The sequence below is a fragment of the Dasypus novemcinctus genome, chromosome 28 (genome assembly GCF_030445035.2).
Source record: "Dasypus novemcinctus isolate mDasNov1 chromosome 28, mDasNov1.1.hap2, whole genome shotgun sequence".
Lineage (NCBI taxonomy): Eukaryota > Metazoa > Chordata > Mammalia > Cingulata > Dasypodidae > Dasypus > Dasypus novemcinctus.
The window spans coordinates 35,942,742-35,960,115 of NC_080700.1; the positions used below are offsets into that span (position 1 = coordinate 35,942,742).

General features: G+C 48.3%; 1 protein-coding gene across 2 annotated transcripts in view; it reads left to right on the forward strand.

Annotated features, from left to right (window-relative positions):
- The window catches only part of AKAP12 (A-kinase anchoring protein 12), a 109,645-nt gene that overhangs the window by 72,811 nt on the left and 19,460 nt on the right, over positions 1-17,374 (forward strand). Inside the window, exon 1 of one of the 2 annotated variants that reach the window (XM_004460391.5) lies at positions 8,579-8,776. The exons of the other annotated variant lie outside the window; for it this stretch is intronic. Within the exon in view, the coding sequence (XP_004460448.2) occupies positions 8,752-8,776 (25 nt within the window). The 5' untranslated portion in view covers positions 8,579-8,751. Of the gene's footprint in view, positions 1-8,578; positions 8,777-17,374 lie in introns of those variants that run through there. 2 annotated transcript variants of the gene reach the window in all.

A 17,374-nucleotide genomic window follows, 5' to 3' on the forward strand; every position in this document is an offset into this window, starting at 1 on the left:
AAGTGCAGCCTGCCCAGGAATGGGGCCTCACACATGGAGAGCTGACACAGCAAGGTGAGGCAATGAAAAGAGACATAGATTCCCGGTGCTGCTGGTGAGAATCCAAGCGGACACAGAAGAACACACCGCGGATGGACACAGAGAGCAGCCAACTGGGGGGAGGGGAGAGAAATAAATTTTAAAAAATAATAAACCTTTTAAAAAAAATACATATACATATATATATATATATATTTAGGGAGCACATGTGGTTCGGGCAGTTGGGTGCCCACCTACCAAATGGGAGATCCTGGGTTCAGTTCCCACTGCCTCCTAAAGAAGACAGTGAGCTGACACAACAAGATGATGCAACGAAGAGACACAAGGAGGAAGATGATGAAAGACAACAAGCGAGGAGCAGCGGTGGCTCAAGTGATTAGGCGCCTGCCTCCGACGTGAGAGGTCCTGGGTTCAGTTTCCTGTGCCTCCTAAAAAAGAAGACGAGCTGCAACGAACAGACACAGAGCAAACAGCGAGTGCAAACAACGGAGGGGAGGGGGAGAAATAAATATTTCACATTTAATCAATTTTATTGAAATGTATCCATAAACCGCACAATCCGTCTCGAGTGTATAGTGAGTGGCATTTGGTGTCGTCATAGATCTGTGCTTTCATCGCCCTAATCAATGTTCTCCCACTCCCTTTGATTAAGACTTCACGCAAATGAAAGATGGCCCCTCTGCCTTCTGGAATAACGGGGACCCTCAGTCTGACTGATTGCTCCTGCACGAGAGGGTACTTCCTTCCATTAGATGCAATTCTGAGAAATGGAATCACCATTTCCACGCGGAGATATGGAAGCCTTCTTGCTTTTTACAGAAATATTTTGCAAAGGGTTCTTTAAAATGGGGCTTACCTGTATTTAAAGCAGCATTTCTCAACCTTCTTTTCATTAAAAATACCTAATCCCCCAAGAGACTTTTTGGACTTTTTTTTCCCTCATCACCCCCTATGAAATTTAAATGCCACAGACACACTGTCTATCAGTTTATGTAGTGTGCATCTTTTACTTAAGAAAGGTACAGTGATGCTCAGAGATGAACTTACCAGGTGCAATGGATGTGTCATGATGATGGGAGAGAGTATTGCTGTGGGGGGAGTGGGGGGCGGGGGCGGTGGGGTTGAATGGGACCTCATATTTTTCATAATGTAATTAAATAAATAAATAAATAAATAAATAAAAAAAGAAAGGTAAACATTTCTATTCCTTCGCCTGACCCTGCCAGGAGCCAGTTTCACCTCGTTGTAACATAAAGTTTATTCTACTTCTAGGATATACCTAAGAGTGCTTTAACCTTTATTTGCAATTTATTCTCCCATTGTTTGAGGCTCAGAGGCTTAAATAATCTGCTCCTGTCCCCCCACGTCTAAGAGAAGAGCCAGAACTAGAGGCTGCTTTTTCAGACTCTGGAGTCTTCTTTTAAATGGAAAGGGATGTACAGAGTCTGAGATGAAAATAGGATTTGAACCCAAGGCACTTGCGAAAGAGTTCGGTTTCCTATTCATGTACCTGAGCAAATCTGGTTGTAAAGTGAGGTGGTTTTTTTAAAAGTTATTATTTCGTAATTTTTTAAAACTCACACTTTGACTTTAACACCCTTTCAGCTTGCTGACTTAGATGGTTCCGTGATGGGAGAGTTTTAAGGCCGTGAGCTAGCCCACCTGCATTTTGGGTAAAAAATGTAAAGGTATTTCTCTAAGGATCGCTGTGAAATTCAGGGTTTCCCATACAGCCCAGGGCCATGAGTTAATCGTGCAATTGTCCAATCACAAAAGCCACAAAGGTATGTAGTGGAAGATTTGTAAAATGTAAAAATCCCAAGACTGAAACTGCTCGTAATTCCACGGTAATTGGCCTTTCTTTATTTTTCCTTCTGGGCTCTCTTTTCCTCAGTCTTATTTATGTATGCATTTAGAGAAGCAAAACTGGGCTTATATTAAATATATAGTTTATCTCCTGTGAACACAGAGCTGCAGGTTTCTATATCAGTGTAGACATTTTCCCTCTCTTTAAATTCTTCAAAGGTGTCGGTGTTTTTTTTTGCCAAATACCCCACTGAAGAGGTAGATTTACACCTCCCTGCTGTTGGGATACTTCGCTTCTGTAAATATTCTAAGTTCCAAGCAGTGAGCCTGCTTCGACATAAATCTCTGTCCCTTCCCATCTCTCATTCATTTGGCATATTTCACGGAAGCAGAATTGCTATGTCAAAGAATGTAAGTCATACTCATTTTACACCACTTGTTCCTGGGGTTGAGCTTTTTAATGTTTATTTCTCACTTGTGTGTGTGTGTGTAAATTGTCTCGCTAAGCGATTTTTTAATCCCACTTTGGTTTTTCTATTAGATCCCATAGTCCCTTCAAGGAACTATTCTTCAGATTATTTGTCTTGAGGATTTCGAATGGAAATAACCATGTCTATACAAACATGTCCGATTCAAGTGGGCCATAAAATTCAATTAGCTGGTATTTGTCTGTGCTCAGAGCAGGGGCAGGGCCCTGAAAAGCCTGGGCCCTGGAGAACCTGCCATCTAGCTCTCACTTAGATTCAAGGTGTATGTTTATCTTTTACATGTCTCCCTTTGGGGGAAGTGGTTTGTTCACCTTTCAGTGATCTCAGAGCATTGAAAACGAATACCAGTAGCATACTGTTCTCTTGGTTAAATGTCATCTTCCCTTTTCCAGCCCGAGGAAAACGGGACCCCACTGGTTTGGAGATTTCTTGTTTTCCTCGGAGTGTCATGCTGAGCTGAGGATCAAGGAAAGCAGACAGCAGGGTGTTGGGATTTGGTGTGCAAGTCCCTTTTTCCAACTCCCTGATTCTCGTCTCTTGGTTAAACCCTGGCGCCTGCTGGGAGGGCGTGAGTGGACCCAGTGCCGGAGCTAATTCTGGCGTCCTGGTCCTCGCCACCTGCCTTTCAGGAAGGAAGTCGTAAAGTGCAGTTTGCACCCGGGGCCCTCCCGGGGCTGCCCTGCTCCACTGCTTTGAGCTGTGACCCCGGCGACCGCCACCCATGCCTTGATCCTCTCCCTCTTGGCTTCTTTCTCCTTGACTGCCTCCAGCCTCTGCCCCTTCTCAGCACCCTCTTCCAGATCCCTCTTCTTCAGGGCTCCTGGCCTTGCCTGGGTCACAGACGTCATCCCATGTCCACCGCTCCCCAGCGCACCATCAGCGGCGTACATCCGTCACCCGCCCGCGCCGTGCTGCCCCCTCCACTGTCCATTGCCAGGGCGCTCCCATCTCCCCAAGCTCACCCCCTGCGCCCCATTCCCGGGGCCTTGGGCCTCCGGTGGCCTTGCCCGTTTTTTAACCGGGTTGTTTGTTACAAAGCCCGTCGGGCGCCCTGCGGAGCCCTTCCTGCCTGAGCCTTGAGCTTAGGGTTCTGGGATCACTTCCACCTCTGCCCTCTGCCCCGTCCTCTTCCCAAATAGACGCTGAGCTTGCAGCTGCAAGAAGCGCCCTCCTGCTGTTCCCCCCATCTGGGCCACTGTCCTCTGTGCCATTCCTATTTAAACAGTTAGCCTCCGCCTTAGAGAACGGGGAGCCCAACTCTTGGATAGATCATTGTATCAGAAGAACAAGGTACATCTTTTTTTTCCCCATGAGAAACTGGGGACCTCATACATGGGGAGCAGGTGCTCAACCACGGAGCCGCATCCGCATCCCAAGAATCTATCTTGGCGGCGGACTTGGCCCAGTGGTTAGGGCGTCCGTCTGCCACATGGGAGGTCCGCGGTTCAAACCCCAGGCCTCCTTGACCCATGTGCAGCTGGTGCATGCACAGTGCTGATGCGTGCAAGGAGTGCCCTGCCACGCAGGGGTGCCCCCTGAGTAGGGGAGTCCCACGCGCAAGGAGTGCGCCCTGTAACGAGAGCTGCCCAGTGCGAAGGAAAGTGCAACCTGCCCAGGAATGGCGCCGCACGCACGGAGAGGTGACACAGCAAGAATGATGCAACAAAAAGAAACACAGATTCCCGTGCCGCTGACAACAGAAGCAGACAAAGAAGAAGATGCAGCAAATAGGCACAGAGAACAGACAACTGGGGTGGGTAGGAAGGGGAGAGAAATAAATAAATAAATCTTTTTTTTTAATCTATCTTGAGCGCTTATAATCTTATTTTTTTTTTACCAGGGAGCACACAGTGGGTTTTATGCTTTGTTTTAGACTATGGGTTTTGTTTTGTTTTTTAAAGATTTCTTTGTTTATTTCTCCCCCCGCCTTGCTGGCGCTTGCTGTCTGCTCTCTGAGTCTGCTTGTACGAGGCACTGGGAACTGAACCCAGGACCTCCCATGCAGGAGGGAGGGGCCCAATGGCTCGCGCCACCTCTGCTCCCTGCTTGTGGTGCCTCTCGTTGCGTCAGCTTGCTGCACTGGCCTGTCGCCGTCTTGCTTATTTTCTTTAGGAGGCACCAGGAACTGAACCCGGGACCTCCAGTGTGGTAGGCAGGTGCTCAGCTGCTCCGGGCACAGTCCCTGTAGACTTACGTTTAATCCTCATCATGTTTTAATCAAGAAAACATAACCCCTCTTCAAGCAAATCCAAAAACACCAAAAAAAAAAAGGTGTTCCACCCTTCCTGTGGAGCCTCCCTGCTGCCCCGCTCCCTTGGGTGTGCCTGCACCCAAGACTGGCCTCCCTGCGGCCAAGGATGATATCTAACGGTATCCCTGGGTGCTCAGCCAAACCGATACGGAGCAAGGACCTGGTCAAGCTTTGCTGGGTGAACCGTGAGGATTTGGCGAAACCCTTTTTCTGTCATCCACCTACTCGTGAGACGGGAAACACAATTCCACGATTCTTGCGTCTTCCTCTCAAAATCCCGGTTGGACAAAACCCAAAACGGGGAATGAAAGTGAGGAGAGAGGAAAGCTGCAGCCCTGGGCCCTGACCTGGCCTCCTGCTTTCATCTTGATGGATGACCTCCTCCCTTTCTTTGTAAATCCAGAAGCAGGAGGCCTCCTGGGCGGCTCTGCCCACCCCTGTCCTGGATCACCTGGAGATCAAAGGGGGGCTATCTGCCGGCACAGCCGGGAGCAGCTTCTCGGCCTGTGGCTTTAACTGTCGCCCCAAGAGCATCGAGTGGGATGGCGGTGCCTTCAGGTCCAGAGTCGTGAAAGGAAGTGGCAGAATTGGCCAGGAACCCGGAGGCCTCTTGAAATGAGGTCCGGGGCCCTCGTTTCCAGGAGCCCCCCTTCCCAGCCGCTCTGCCTCCTGCTGGGTTTTGGGCTGCAGGAGGGAAGGAGCCGGCCTCACAGCATGGGGAGAGCCGGGGGACGGGCCCCCGGGCCCAATGTGTGCCTTTTGGAGGTGGCCCTGTACGAGGGCCCCCGCAGCTGGCGCAGAGTCGAGGCCTCAGACCCCGGAGGTAGAGCGGGCGTCCCAGGGCAGCCCCCGGGGAAGGGCCCACGGTCTAGGGGCCGGTGCCTGCTTAGGAGGGCGGTGGACCGTTCATGGGGGGAGCAGGGGCTACTTTCTCCCTGGCCCCCTCCTGGGTCACCCCGGGTGGGGATTGGGGGGCCCCAGGGTGGGGGGAGAGGTGTAGCCCGCCTGCACCCCCTTAGCCTGCCTGCCCCCCCTTAGCCCGCTTGCCCTCCCTTAGCCCTGCACACTGCAGGCCCCCCCCTTACCCGGCCTGCCCCCCCTTAGCCCTGCAGACTGCCTGCCCTCCCTTAGCCTGCTTGCCCCCTCTTAGCCCTGCAGACTGCCTGTCCCCCCTTAGCTCACCTGCCCCCCTCTTAGCCCTGCAGCCTGCCTGCCTCCCTTTTGCCCTGCAGACTGCCTGCCCCCCCCCTTAGCTCTGCAGACTACCTGCCCCCCAGCCTGCCTGCCCCCCTTCGCCCTGCAGCCTGCCCCCACTTAGTCCTGCAGCCTGTGTTAAGTCCCACTGAGCTTGGGGCAGGTGGCCCAGGCTTCCTCTAGGGGAGACCACAGTGGATGACGCTGCCGAGCCTGGGTCAACCCCCTGGCAGCAGCCGGGCCTGCGCGCCCCGCTGGGTGGAAGGCGGAAGCCGCCTTTGGAGAGCCTGGCGGCCGGCCTGCGGGCCCAGGAGGCCCGCGCTGTGCTGGCTCCAGGGGGGTGGGGGTGGGGGGCATGGTGCCTGCCGCCCCCTGGTGGCCACAAGGAGCGCCGCGGGCTGGCTTGCCTTGCGGCTTCTTTTTTTTTTTTTTTCCTGACTTTATTTTTTTTTTTAATGTTACATTAAAAAAATAAGAGGTTCCCATATACCCTCCCACCCCTTACCCCACACCTCCCACATCAACAACCTCTTTCATCGTCGTGGCACATTCATTGCACTTGGTGAATACATTTTGGAGCACTGCTGCACCACGTGGATAGTGGTTTACATTGTAGTTTACACTCTCCCCCCGTCCACCCAGTGGGCCATGGCAGGACACACAATGTCCAGCATCTGTCCCTGCAGCACCACCCAGGACAACTCCAAGTCCTGAAAATGCCCCACATCTTATCTCTTCTTCCCTCTCCCTGCTCTTAGCAGCTACCGTGGCCACTTTCTCCACATCAATGCTACAATTTCTCCCATTACTAGTCACAACAGTTCCATAGTAGAATATCAGTAAGTCCACTCTAATCCGTACTCTATTCCTCCATCCTGTGGACCCTGGGATGGTGATGTCCACTCCACCTCTACTTTGAGAGGGGGCTTAGATTCCACGTGGATGATGGATGCAATTCTCCTGCTTTCAGTTGTAGGCACTCTCGGCTCCCTGGTGTGGTGGTTGACCTTCTTCACCTCCCTGTTAGCTGGCTGGCTAAGTCCAAGAAACCAGAGGGTAGGCATTGCACGTCCTGAGCAGCTTCCTGAGAACTTCCCACTCCCCCCCTTCTCTTGCCCGCACCCCCTCTCCTCCACCCCGCCTACAAGGAGAGCTTCTGGGTGTGCAGCAAGAGCAGGAGGGAAAGCGTTCTTTTTGCTTGCTTAGGGGAAAAGCGCACTAATGGGGTCAGGAGGCAGGTGCAGGGTGGGAAATAGGATGGAAAGGACACCAGCCCAGGCCCTTCCACACACACACACATACACACGTGTGTCGAAGCCACCAGAACACGCTTACGGCGCTGGTCACTCCTCTCGTCTCTTTGTACAGAGCCCACCTGAAGCTCCAGTGAAAGAGAGTTTAAGGATCTAAGGGCTGCCTGGCATTTTCTGACTTTCTTTCATTTTTATTTTTTTGTTGTTGAATGTTTCTGAATTTCTAACGCAGCTCCTGATCGATTCCATGCTGTGTGCGTATACGTTAGGGAGGTAATCGTGTGGGATTGCTGGAATAGGGCGTGGTTATTATCTGAAGGATTAGCCGGCGTCTCCCACGCAAAAATGACCGACTTCACGTGCAAGTATTTCCGCTTTGGCCAAGTGGTGAATACCCATAATGGCCCATCGCAAAAGAAGCTTAAGCAACTGACCTTTGCCCGCCCGCAGAAGGCTGCCGCTCAGGGTGACATTTCGGGTCGTCTGTGTGTGTCACAGAAGCAGATGGTGAAAAGTAAAAAGTGCTCTCGGTGGTACAAAGGGAACCGAGGTTTGCACCTCACCTGTGCCTTTAAGTGCACAGAAGAGTTGGGAAAGGTGAGGTGGAATGGAGTGCCTCTCGGTTTTTCTCTTTAACTAAGGTTTGAAGCTGAGGTCTGAAAAGTAAATGGGGGGGGGTGTGTAGCTTGGTGGTTGAGCACCTGCTTTGCATGCACAAAGTCCCGGGTTCAATCCCCGGTACCTCCAAAAAAAGGATCCAGGGAAGCAGATTTGGCCCAACGGATAGGGCCTCCTCCTACCACATAGGAGGTCTGGGGTTCAAGCCCCGGGCCTCCTTGACCCGTGTGGAGCTGGCCCATGCGCAGGTGCTGCACACAAGGAGTGCCCTGCCACGCAGGGGTGTCCCCCACGTAGGGGAGCCCCACGCGCAAGGTGTGCGCCCTGTAAGGAGAGCTGCCCAGCGCGAAAGAAAGTGCAGCCTGCCCAGGAATGGCGCCGCACACACGGAGAGCTGACACACAAGATGAAGCAACAAAAACAGACACAGATTCCCATGCCGCTGACAAGAATACAAGCGGACTCAGAAGAACACACAGAGAATGGACACAGAGAGCAGACAACTGGGGGGGGGGGAGGGCGGGAAAGGGGGAAAAAAGTCTCCAACTTTTGGGGAGCGGGTGTGGGCGAGGGGTTGAGCGCCTGCTTCACATGCACCGAGTCCCGGGTTCAATCCCCAGTGCCTCCTAAAAAAAAGTACACAGCTTTTGGGGAGCGGGCGTGGGTCAGGGGTTGAGCGCCTGCTTTCTGTGCAAACCCGGGTACCTCCTTTAAAAAAAAAACTGCAGACGGGGTGCCAGGCCTGACGGGGACAGTTTGCAGTGCTGCTGAGCTCGTCTCACGCGGGCTCGCCCCCCTGCCTTGGGGTCTCTGTAGGCAAGCTCGGGAGAGCTTCTCCCCTTTGAAAAAGCAAAGCCGCGTGACTCACTGCACTGCCGCCCTGCCAGGAAGGGGTGTCCTGCAGCCGGGGGCGAGGGAGGGGCCCGGCCGGTGGGGGTGGGCCTCCTCGAATTAGCTGGCCAGAGGCGGCCCGGTCCTGGAAGGAGCCTCAGCTCGCCCTGCCTGCCGAGGGGCCTGGGTGCTGATCACCCAGTCGAGGCTGTCGCTTCCGCCCCCTGCTCCAGGGGAGAGCGGAGCCCTGTTCTCCTGTGCCCCCCAAACGATGTTGGGGACCCTCACCATCACAGGTGAGGAGAGCCGGCCCTGGCGTCTGCCTTGGGGTGGGTGGTGGAAATGGGCGTCGCCCTCTCTCTTTGGGTGCTGGGCGCTTCCCCCCCCCCCCCCCCCCCCCCAGTCTGCTCAGCAGGAACCCAGCAGGGCCCAGCTTTGATATTTGCCTCTGTGCAGGAATCGTCGTGGCCGGGGCTGCGGGAGGCTGCAGCGTATTTTTTTGTCCTGTGTACCCGTCCCCCTTGGGGAGGGGACCCCGTGCGGAGGGAGCTGCAGCGGCCGCCTGGGTGCCTCTGAAAACGGGCTGGGACAGCCTGATCGCTCGCCGGTGTCCGCAGCCACATAAACGCCTCTTTTGGAGAAATCGCAGAAGCGATTGGCGTTTGGGCTCGCCTGCTAGGAATCGCCAGTGAAAGCGCGCTTGGCGACGTGGGGAGGTAAACCCTGAGCTCTGTTTAAGTGGTTTTAACAAAGGCTTGGTGACGACTGTGACAGTAAATGTTGTGATGTCGTTTAGGGACTGAAGAGTCGAAGTGTCTGTTTCTTAAATTGGCTTCCTAGGAACCTGGCTGTGAGAAGGAATCGTCCTATTTCATTCCTACCCCTAGCAAATAAGTTTACATACATCAGAATTTAATTTTTAATAAATTGATTTGCATTTACATTTTATATAAATGGGCCCGTACAATATGTTACACAATGTATTTAGTTCGCAGTAACACAGCCATACGGCATTTGTCCTATTGTGTCTGGCTTGCTTCACAACCAACTTAGAAAACCCTTAAAGGTCCTCTAACTTGGTGATTGATAATTTTATGTCATTTGTTCTATAGCCTGACGCTTTACTTAAAGAACCTTTGTGCTATCAATTAAACTCCATTTACTCAGATTTTAAGGAACAGCTCTTAAATGTTTGAGATCACTGCTCACAAATCTACTTTTTTTTTTTAATTGCAGAATAAAATTTTCAGAACTTAAATGTTTTCTCAATATAACTGCCTCTGCAAAGCCTTGTCTTCTATGGAATTTTAAGTGAATATGAAAGTTTAGCAAAACTAAAAATATCTCTCTCTTCCTAGAGATTAGCTTGTTTACTTCGGGATTTCCTTCAAATTCCTTTTTTCACTTAATCAGCTATAAATCCATTTACCTAGCATGATCATTTACATGATAGACTATAGAATATTTAAAAATTAAAAAGACACAAATTTCTCTGTCTTTTGCAGACCATTAATTTGCCTATGAATGAAATAAACAATTGCCTAACCTTTCCGGAGCCCGGGCTGTGGCTTGTCACGGTGGGGGCGTGTGGGGGTGGGGGCTGGGATTTCCAGGCCCCTAACCTTTTTTCTAGGTACTTTTTGCATACCGGTGAGATTTTATATTCACTATTTGTTTCATTCATCACATGCTGAGGTTCTTTTGGGAAAAGAAGGTGGGCCTTTTACTTTTAGGAGTAATTAAGGATTTAGAAACTTGGAGTGTCTGGGGGAGGGGTCGCTTTTAAAATTGGTTAATATACTCCCAAAGGCATGATAAATGAACAGAAACAGAAGGATCACTTAGTATTTAAGACAACTCAAGTAATTGAATTTATTGCTTTCTGGATTTTTACTTTTATTCCAGAGTGGGGAGAGAAGATGGGACAAAATTTTCACCAGTAATAAGTGCCCCCCAAAATCTTAACCCGACTCCCATCCCCAACTTTAGTAGCAAATAAACATTCATAGTAGAAGAAATGAAGAATAAAGAGGGAGTTTCAGCGGTCAGGTTTCTTGTTTTGTTTTTAAACCTCTGCAAGTTGTCCTGATAAGGAATATCTACAAATCATGAGTCTTTAAGTAGTTGGAACAGTTTAATAGCAAACTAATGAAATAGTTAAAAAGTTTCAATCATTGGAAACTTGAAAAGCAAAGATGGCTTTAAAAGGGGTTGGCATGAAGGAGGAGATAAATTCCAAAAGTCTCTGGGGTTTTACTCATTTGAAAATGGGGAAGAATGGCTTTAGAGGGTTGGAACGAGACTAAGGACATTTTTGTAGGAATTGCTTAAGAATGAGTTTTCATTTCTGAAAGTAAACTGTCACTAACTACTAAGCATCCTCCTCCCCCGTGCCCGCTGACAGGAATGCCACGACCTTGAACTGTGGAATGACTGATCATTCACGTTCTGTGCGCTAGCCATTCCCCTCGTGCCGGCAGTGGACTTCGCTTAGAAACTAGAAAATAAATGATCTGACATGAGAGGCATCCCGTCCTCCACCCACAGATCAGTGGCCTGCAGGGGGCGGGGGGAGAGGAAACTTGCTTTACTTGGAAAAATATCTGCCCCACACGTTATCGACATTCCCTGGTAATATCGATTCTTTCCAAATCGTAGAGATGCATGAAAAATTGGAGTAGCGTTAAAGAATCCTTCAACGCTCACGCACGGTCTGGATTGTTCATAATCTGCTTCCAAATGCCAATCATTGCACACGATTAAGATGATCTATTTATCTCCTGCACGTGGCTGTTTCTCATCTGCCATGGAGAGGCAAATGAGTTGTCCAGAAACTTACAAGACACGAAGTTGCCTTGCAACTGCTAGAAAAGCTGTTTCATGGTAAAATCGAGGTTGAGAAGAGCCTTTCTTGACACAGTCCTTTTGAAAGCTTCCTATGATATTTAACAATTACCATTTATTGCGAGTCGACCGGGTCGGGAACTCAGAGCACTTTGTGCACGTTACCATTTATTCCTCAGAAGAATCCTGCCAAAAGTGATCACTTCTTATTATGAAAACTAAGTTTCTCAGGGTTCGGTATTGACAGGCTGGCAAGGTTACCCGGCTATTAAGAGGCATGACTGTCCAATGGCTTTTAAAAGAGCACTTTCTCATTGTGCAGAAGAGGGTGATTTGTGTGTGTGTGCTGCCCACAGTTTTGCACACCTGCTCAGATACTCTGGTGGCCCTTAAATATCGCCATCTGAGCTTGGGACACTGATACGCTTTACCAGGTCCTGCTCCTCTGAGTTTTCACCCCAGAGCAGCGTCTTGGCTTGGAGGTTTTATGGTCTGTTGGTTTCAGAACCAGGGGGCTGGGTGTGGAGGATGAAGGGGTGGATTTAGAATGCAGAGAATTCCTGGGCGAATTCCAGGACAATGCTCCAGACCACAGGAGCAAGTCGATGAGCCCAGATGTCACAGTGGGGGGCGGGGGCGCTTGTGGGCAGGTCCCCTGCGTCTGGGGGGAGCAGAAGCATTTATTATGCTAGGACGTGAACCATTCCCGTTGTTGCTTTGGCAATTTCGCCCTTGTTTTTCTCTGAAAATGATAATCGTTGTGGCACAGAAATCTGATAGCCCAGTCTGGATGAAAACAGTAAAATTTTTAATATGTAAGACGACATAGTCCTTAAGAGTCCCCCGTTCTGCTAGAGTAAAAGAAAATAAGTTATTCTTCTATCTCTTCCTCTCTGTATTTGAAAGAGTGAGAAAAGGTGATTCTGCAGATTCTGCAGCTTTTAGACATGCCTGGTTATGGGATCACGTGGATTGGGGTGGGGTCCATGCATAAAACCGCACCCAGCAGTTTATTCATTTATTTTTTTGGCTTTTTAAAAACATATATTTTTAAAATTTATTTTAAAAAGATACATAGATCACACAAAATGTTACATTAAAAAATAGAGGAGATTCCCATATGCCACACCCCACACAGCAGCCAGCAGCTTAACGTGGGGTCATGGGCCTTTGCAACTTGAGGATGGAAGGCATTATACTTTTTTTTTTTTTTAATTTTCAGGAGGTACGGGGGATTGAACCTGGGACCTTGTACATGGGAAGCAGGCGCTCAACCCCTGCGCTATATGCACTCCCTGATTATAAATTTTTTTTTAGATACAGTGGCCAGGTATGGAACCTGGGACCTCGTATGTGAGAAGCCGGTGCTCAACCATGGTGCCACATCAGCTCCCCTGAGTTGGTTTTTTCATTTGTTTGCTTGTTTGTTTCTAGGAGGCACCGGGAACTGAACCTGAGACCTCCTGTGTGGGAAGCAGGTGCTCAACCACTTGGGCCACTTCTGCTCCCCACATTATAAAATATTTTTGCAAAAGAAAATGTTCATCTGCAGATACGTATTATAGATCTCTTGTGACTGATACTCTTTTTTTTTAATTTTGAGGAGGTCCCATTTATCTATTTCTCTTTTTTGTTTGTATTTTTTTTTTAAGATACAAAGGTCACAAAAAATGTGACTGATTTTATAAATTGAGATCAATAGAACACTTGGGTGGATATAAACATATTAGGAGGAAATAGCACCTAAGTATAAAAAACTCTTAGAGTATAACTCTTAGAGTATAAACTCTTAGAGTATAACAACTCTTTCCCCAAGTGGGATTTCCATACATGAAATGATTTCATGGCTTAATTTCTTATGTTTCATCTGTTTTCACACTTAATTGACCTCACTAATATTACGTGATATTTCTTTAACCCTCAAAGGGCTTGTTATCACAAAGCCATTCAAAGTATTTTTTACAACCGCAGGAAATTATTATTATGAAATATACTACAAGTTTTTCTATGATGTAGTCTTTGAAGGTAGTTCATTCTTTTGAAAATGAAAATGTTTTGCTTCTGGGCCTTTTGGCTAAGATCAAGTAAAAATGAAAGTGCATTCGCTCCGGGAAATATCTACTACCGGATGTCATTTTTCTCTGTTTCACTTTCAACACTTTTAAGGATACCTTTCATTTGTCCTAAAAAAGCGTAAGATAAGGACATGACCCAAGAATCTTTCCTGTGATAATAAGACAACGTCTAGTTTCTTTTCTTCCTGAATGTTGCAGCTTTATGTGTGTGCAGGCTTCTTCTCCACTGCCGGTGACATCAGTCCATGCTAAGGACGCTGCTTCTGGGGTACATTCAGGAACTTTCATGCGTGGAACTTCATTTCCACGTCATTTTGTTGTTCTTTTCTTTTTGTCCTTTTTTTCTTCCACGTCATTTTAAAAATCACTGTTTTCTTTTCCACTTAATGTTTTTAGGGTATTGTCATTTTTCCCACAGATGTACGATTAGTTTCCATCCAGCAAGAGATAATAATATTCTTTGGTCTCAATGGTATTGTTCTTTTAAGAAGCAAAACACGTAGGGTGCTGCCACTAGCGGTTTGATGTGGGAAACACGTCCACGCAGCGCGCAGACCACAGAGGGCTGTGCGTGGGGTGGTGCAGGCGCGTCTGTGGAAGTATCGTAGGCTTTCACCCATGCTTGAAGACTAACCTGTGACCAGCAGGGCAGAAGACGAAGAGGGACGTACCTGCCAAACCTGTGACCTGGAGTTTGTCCAGTTGCGCCCTGACCCGTCACCCTCCCAAAGTGCCCTGGCCATCATCGATGCCACCAGGGTGGTAGTTCCAGGGAGTGAATCGGCACCGTGTTTGGACTCGACAGGTGTTGGGCAGGCCAGGTGGATTAATAAGCAGTGTTCCTGAAATGGCTGGATAATTCACGACACTGCATGCGTGACAGTTGTGCCTTGTGTCAGAAAGGCCCCTCTAAGGCCAGTTGTTAGTGTGGAAGGGCCTTCTGGATGCTGTATTCGTCAGCCAAAGGGCTGCTGATGCAAAATGCCAGAAATGGGTTGGTTCTTATAAAGGGTACTTATTTGGGGCAGGAGCTTACAGACACCAGGCCATAAACCATAAGTTCCTTCCCTCACCAAAGTCTATTTCCACGTGTTGGAGCAAGATGGCTGCCCACGGCTGCGAGGGTTCAGACTTCCTGGGTTCCTCCCTTCCAGGATCTTGCTTCTCTCTGGGTTCAAGGTTCCTTCCTTCCCAGGGCTTGCTTCTTCTGCTCAGTGTTCCTCTCTTCCTGGGGCTGGCTTTTCCTCTGAGAGCTTACTTTCCGGGGCTCCAGCTTAAAGCTTCAGCATCAAACTCCAACATCAGAAACCCTCAACTCTGTCCTCTGCCATGCCCTTTATCTGTGAATCCCACCCACCAAGAGGTGGGGACTCAATGCCCTAATGACGTGGCCCAATCAAAGCCCTCATCATAACTTAATCACACCCAGGTACAGACCCGATTACCAACATAATCCAATATCTGTTTTTGGAATTCATAACCAACACAAACTGCTACAGATGCCACAAACGTGAACCCTAATTTGTGAGGTTTTAGATGATCGAGCTTTTTAATTGATTTTTCTCTTCTTACCGATTTGACCAATCCAAGGCTGATAATTCTGTAGGGAGCTGATGTGTCAAACATGATAGCAGAGGAGGTTTTGAAGTCACTTAAAGGAAAATGTTGGGCAGCAGATGTAGCTCAAGTGGTTGAGCGCCTGCTTCCCATGTATGAGGTCCCAGGTTTGATCCCCGGTACCTCCTAAAAACAAACAAATGAATGAAACAACCAGCTCTCATGGGGGAGCGGATATAGCTCAGTTGTTGAGCGCCTGCCTCCCATGTACGAGGTCCTTGGGTTCAAACCCCAGTACCTCCTAAATTAAAAGCGTGAACTAGATGTTCCTAAGTATAGTTGTGAATGGATTCTACTAGGCAAAGCTGGAGCAGTTGAGCATTGGGCTACCTTTGGGAACGCCTCCTCCATGAGTATTCGCATAGGCCTGTGTGCTGAGTCACCTGCCCCCTGGCCAAGCCTGCTGGTTGCTCCTTTCTTCCTTCCACCCCACCTCTCCCAGGCTGTGCTTTTAGGTGTTGGACAACTCCCTTGTTTGTTCACCAAGCTGTGGTCTTCGACTCACTCAAAACCAGCTTTGCCTAGTCACACATCAGGGGCAAGCATATGGGTGCACGTAAAAACACCTGGTACAAGGGTTCTGCTAACCACTAACTAGAGCGCGGCTGGAGTGGTGATTGCCTTGACTCTGGGAAGTGTGTGCTTTGGGTGTGCTGTGGACAGTTGGGCTGGGGGAAGAGAAGAGGGGAAGGTGGATGCAGAGAGAAGGGCTGTAGCCTCCTTGGACACACTGCCTTGGTCCCAAATGGGGAAAAAGTATCTCGGTCCTTACGTGTGCAAAGAAAAATAGAGAAGAGCGGGGTGCTAACTTACGTGTCCCCGTTTTTCCCTTGAAAAGTTTATGTTGGAAGACAAGGAGGTGAAAATAGGCTGCAAGATGACATTCAGCTTTACAGGGCTTGAAAGTGCTTCAAAACTTTGTGCACGGGTGGATTTCTGCAGATTCTGAAGGTAAAGGAAAAACTAGAGAGCTTTCCTGTTGGGCAGAGCTGAAAGCTGTTCAACACTGCCCTCTTCTGTTGAAAATCGTTGTCCACAGATTTGGCCGCAAATGTTTGTAGTCCAAACAGTGATAGTGGAAAAGTGGAAGGAAAGTAAATTGTCTTCCAGTAGGAGGATGTAAAAATAAATTATGCAGCCATTATTCCATACTTTGAAAGCTATTGAATAACTTAATCCGGAAGAAAACACAAACATTAATAGTGATTTTTCTCTGGATATTGCAGATTACGAATTTTTCTCCTATCATCTGCATTTTAAAGTCTAATATAATTTCTGTGGATTACTTTTGGAATAGGTAAAAAGTAATTAAAAATAAGCGATTCCCGTTTATAAACCAGCTGCTACTCACTATAATGTATTACTATCGTTTGTAACAAATGTTTCACACCAATGTAAAGAGTTGGTGGAGGGGTGATGTACGAGAACCCTGTGTGATGTTATGTATTATTTTGTAAGTTCACAATCTTTATTATATACTTATTGTTACTGTGTTCATGTATGGAAGATATACTTCAATTTTTTTAAAAAAGCGATTCCGTTTTGAATACAAAAACAAAACAATGGAGCAAAAAGACCATTAGGGTTTTGTTTTATTGTAACAGAAAGCCAGCTAGCACTTAATCCTCTCAAGTGGGCTCTGCTGGAACTCCTGGCGACCTAAGTATAGGTGAGGATATTAAATCACAGAAACCTTAGGAAACATGGCCGAGGGCTTGGAGCTCATAGGCAACACACTAAAATGTAACTGTAAGTCTGTTTCCAGAGCTTCTGCTCTTCCATCTTCCTCTCTATCTGAATTTTTTTTTTTTTTTTTGGTGGGAGAGAGGGGAGTGATTTTTCTATTGTTTGATACATACATCACATATATATTATGGTATATGTAGTGAGACCAAAACTTCCTCTAAATGTTCTCTTTTAAAATCAAGGAGGGTGAATCATCACCCTCTCTGTTTTTGTTATTTTCTTTTTAAGATCTATTTATTTCCCTCCCCCCCCCCTCATTGTTGGCGCTCACTGTCTGCTCTCTGTGTCTCTTCATTGTCTGCTCAAAAGTCTTCTTTTTAGGAGGCATCAGGAACCGAACCCAGGACCTTCCATCTGGGAGGGAAGCACCCAATTGCTTGAGCCGCCTCTGCTCCTTCCTTGTTGTGTCTCTTACTGTTTTCCTCATTTCGCCATCTCACTGTGTAAGCTGCTGCGCCAGCCCGTCATGTCAGCTTGCTGTCTTCTCTCCTTTTTCAAGTTCACTGGAAACCGAACCCAGGACCTCCCATATGGGAGGTGGGCGCCCAAATGCTTGAGCGACATCCACTCCCCTGTTTTTGTTATTTTCTATGTTTTTAATAGTTATCTGTA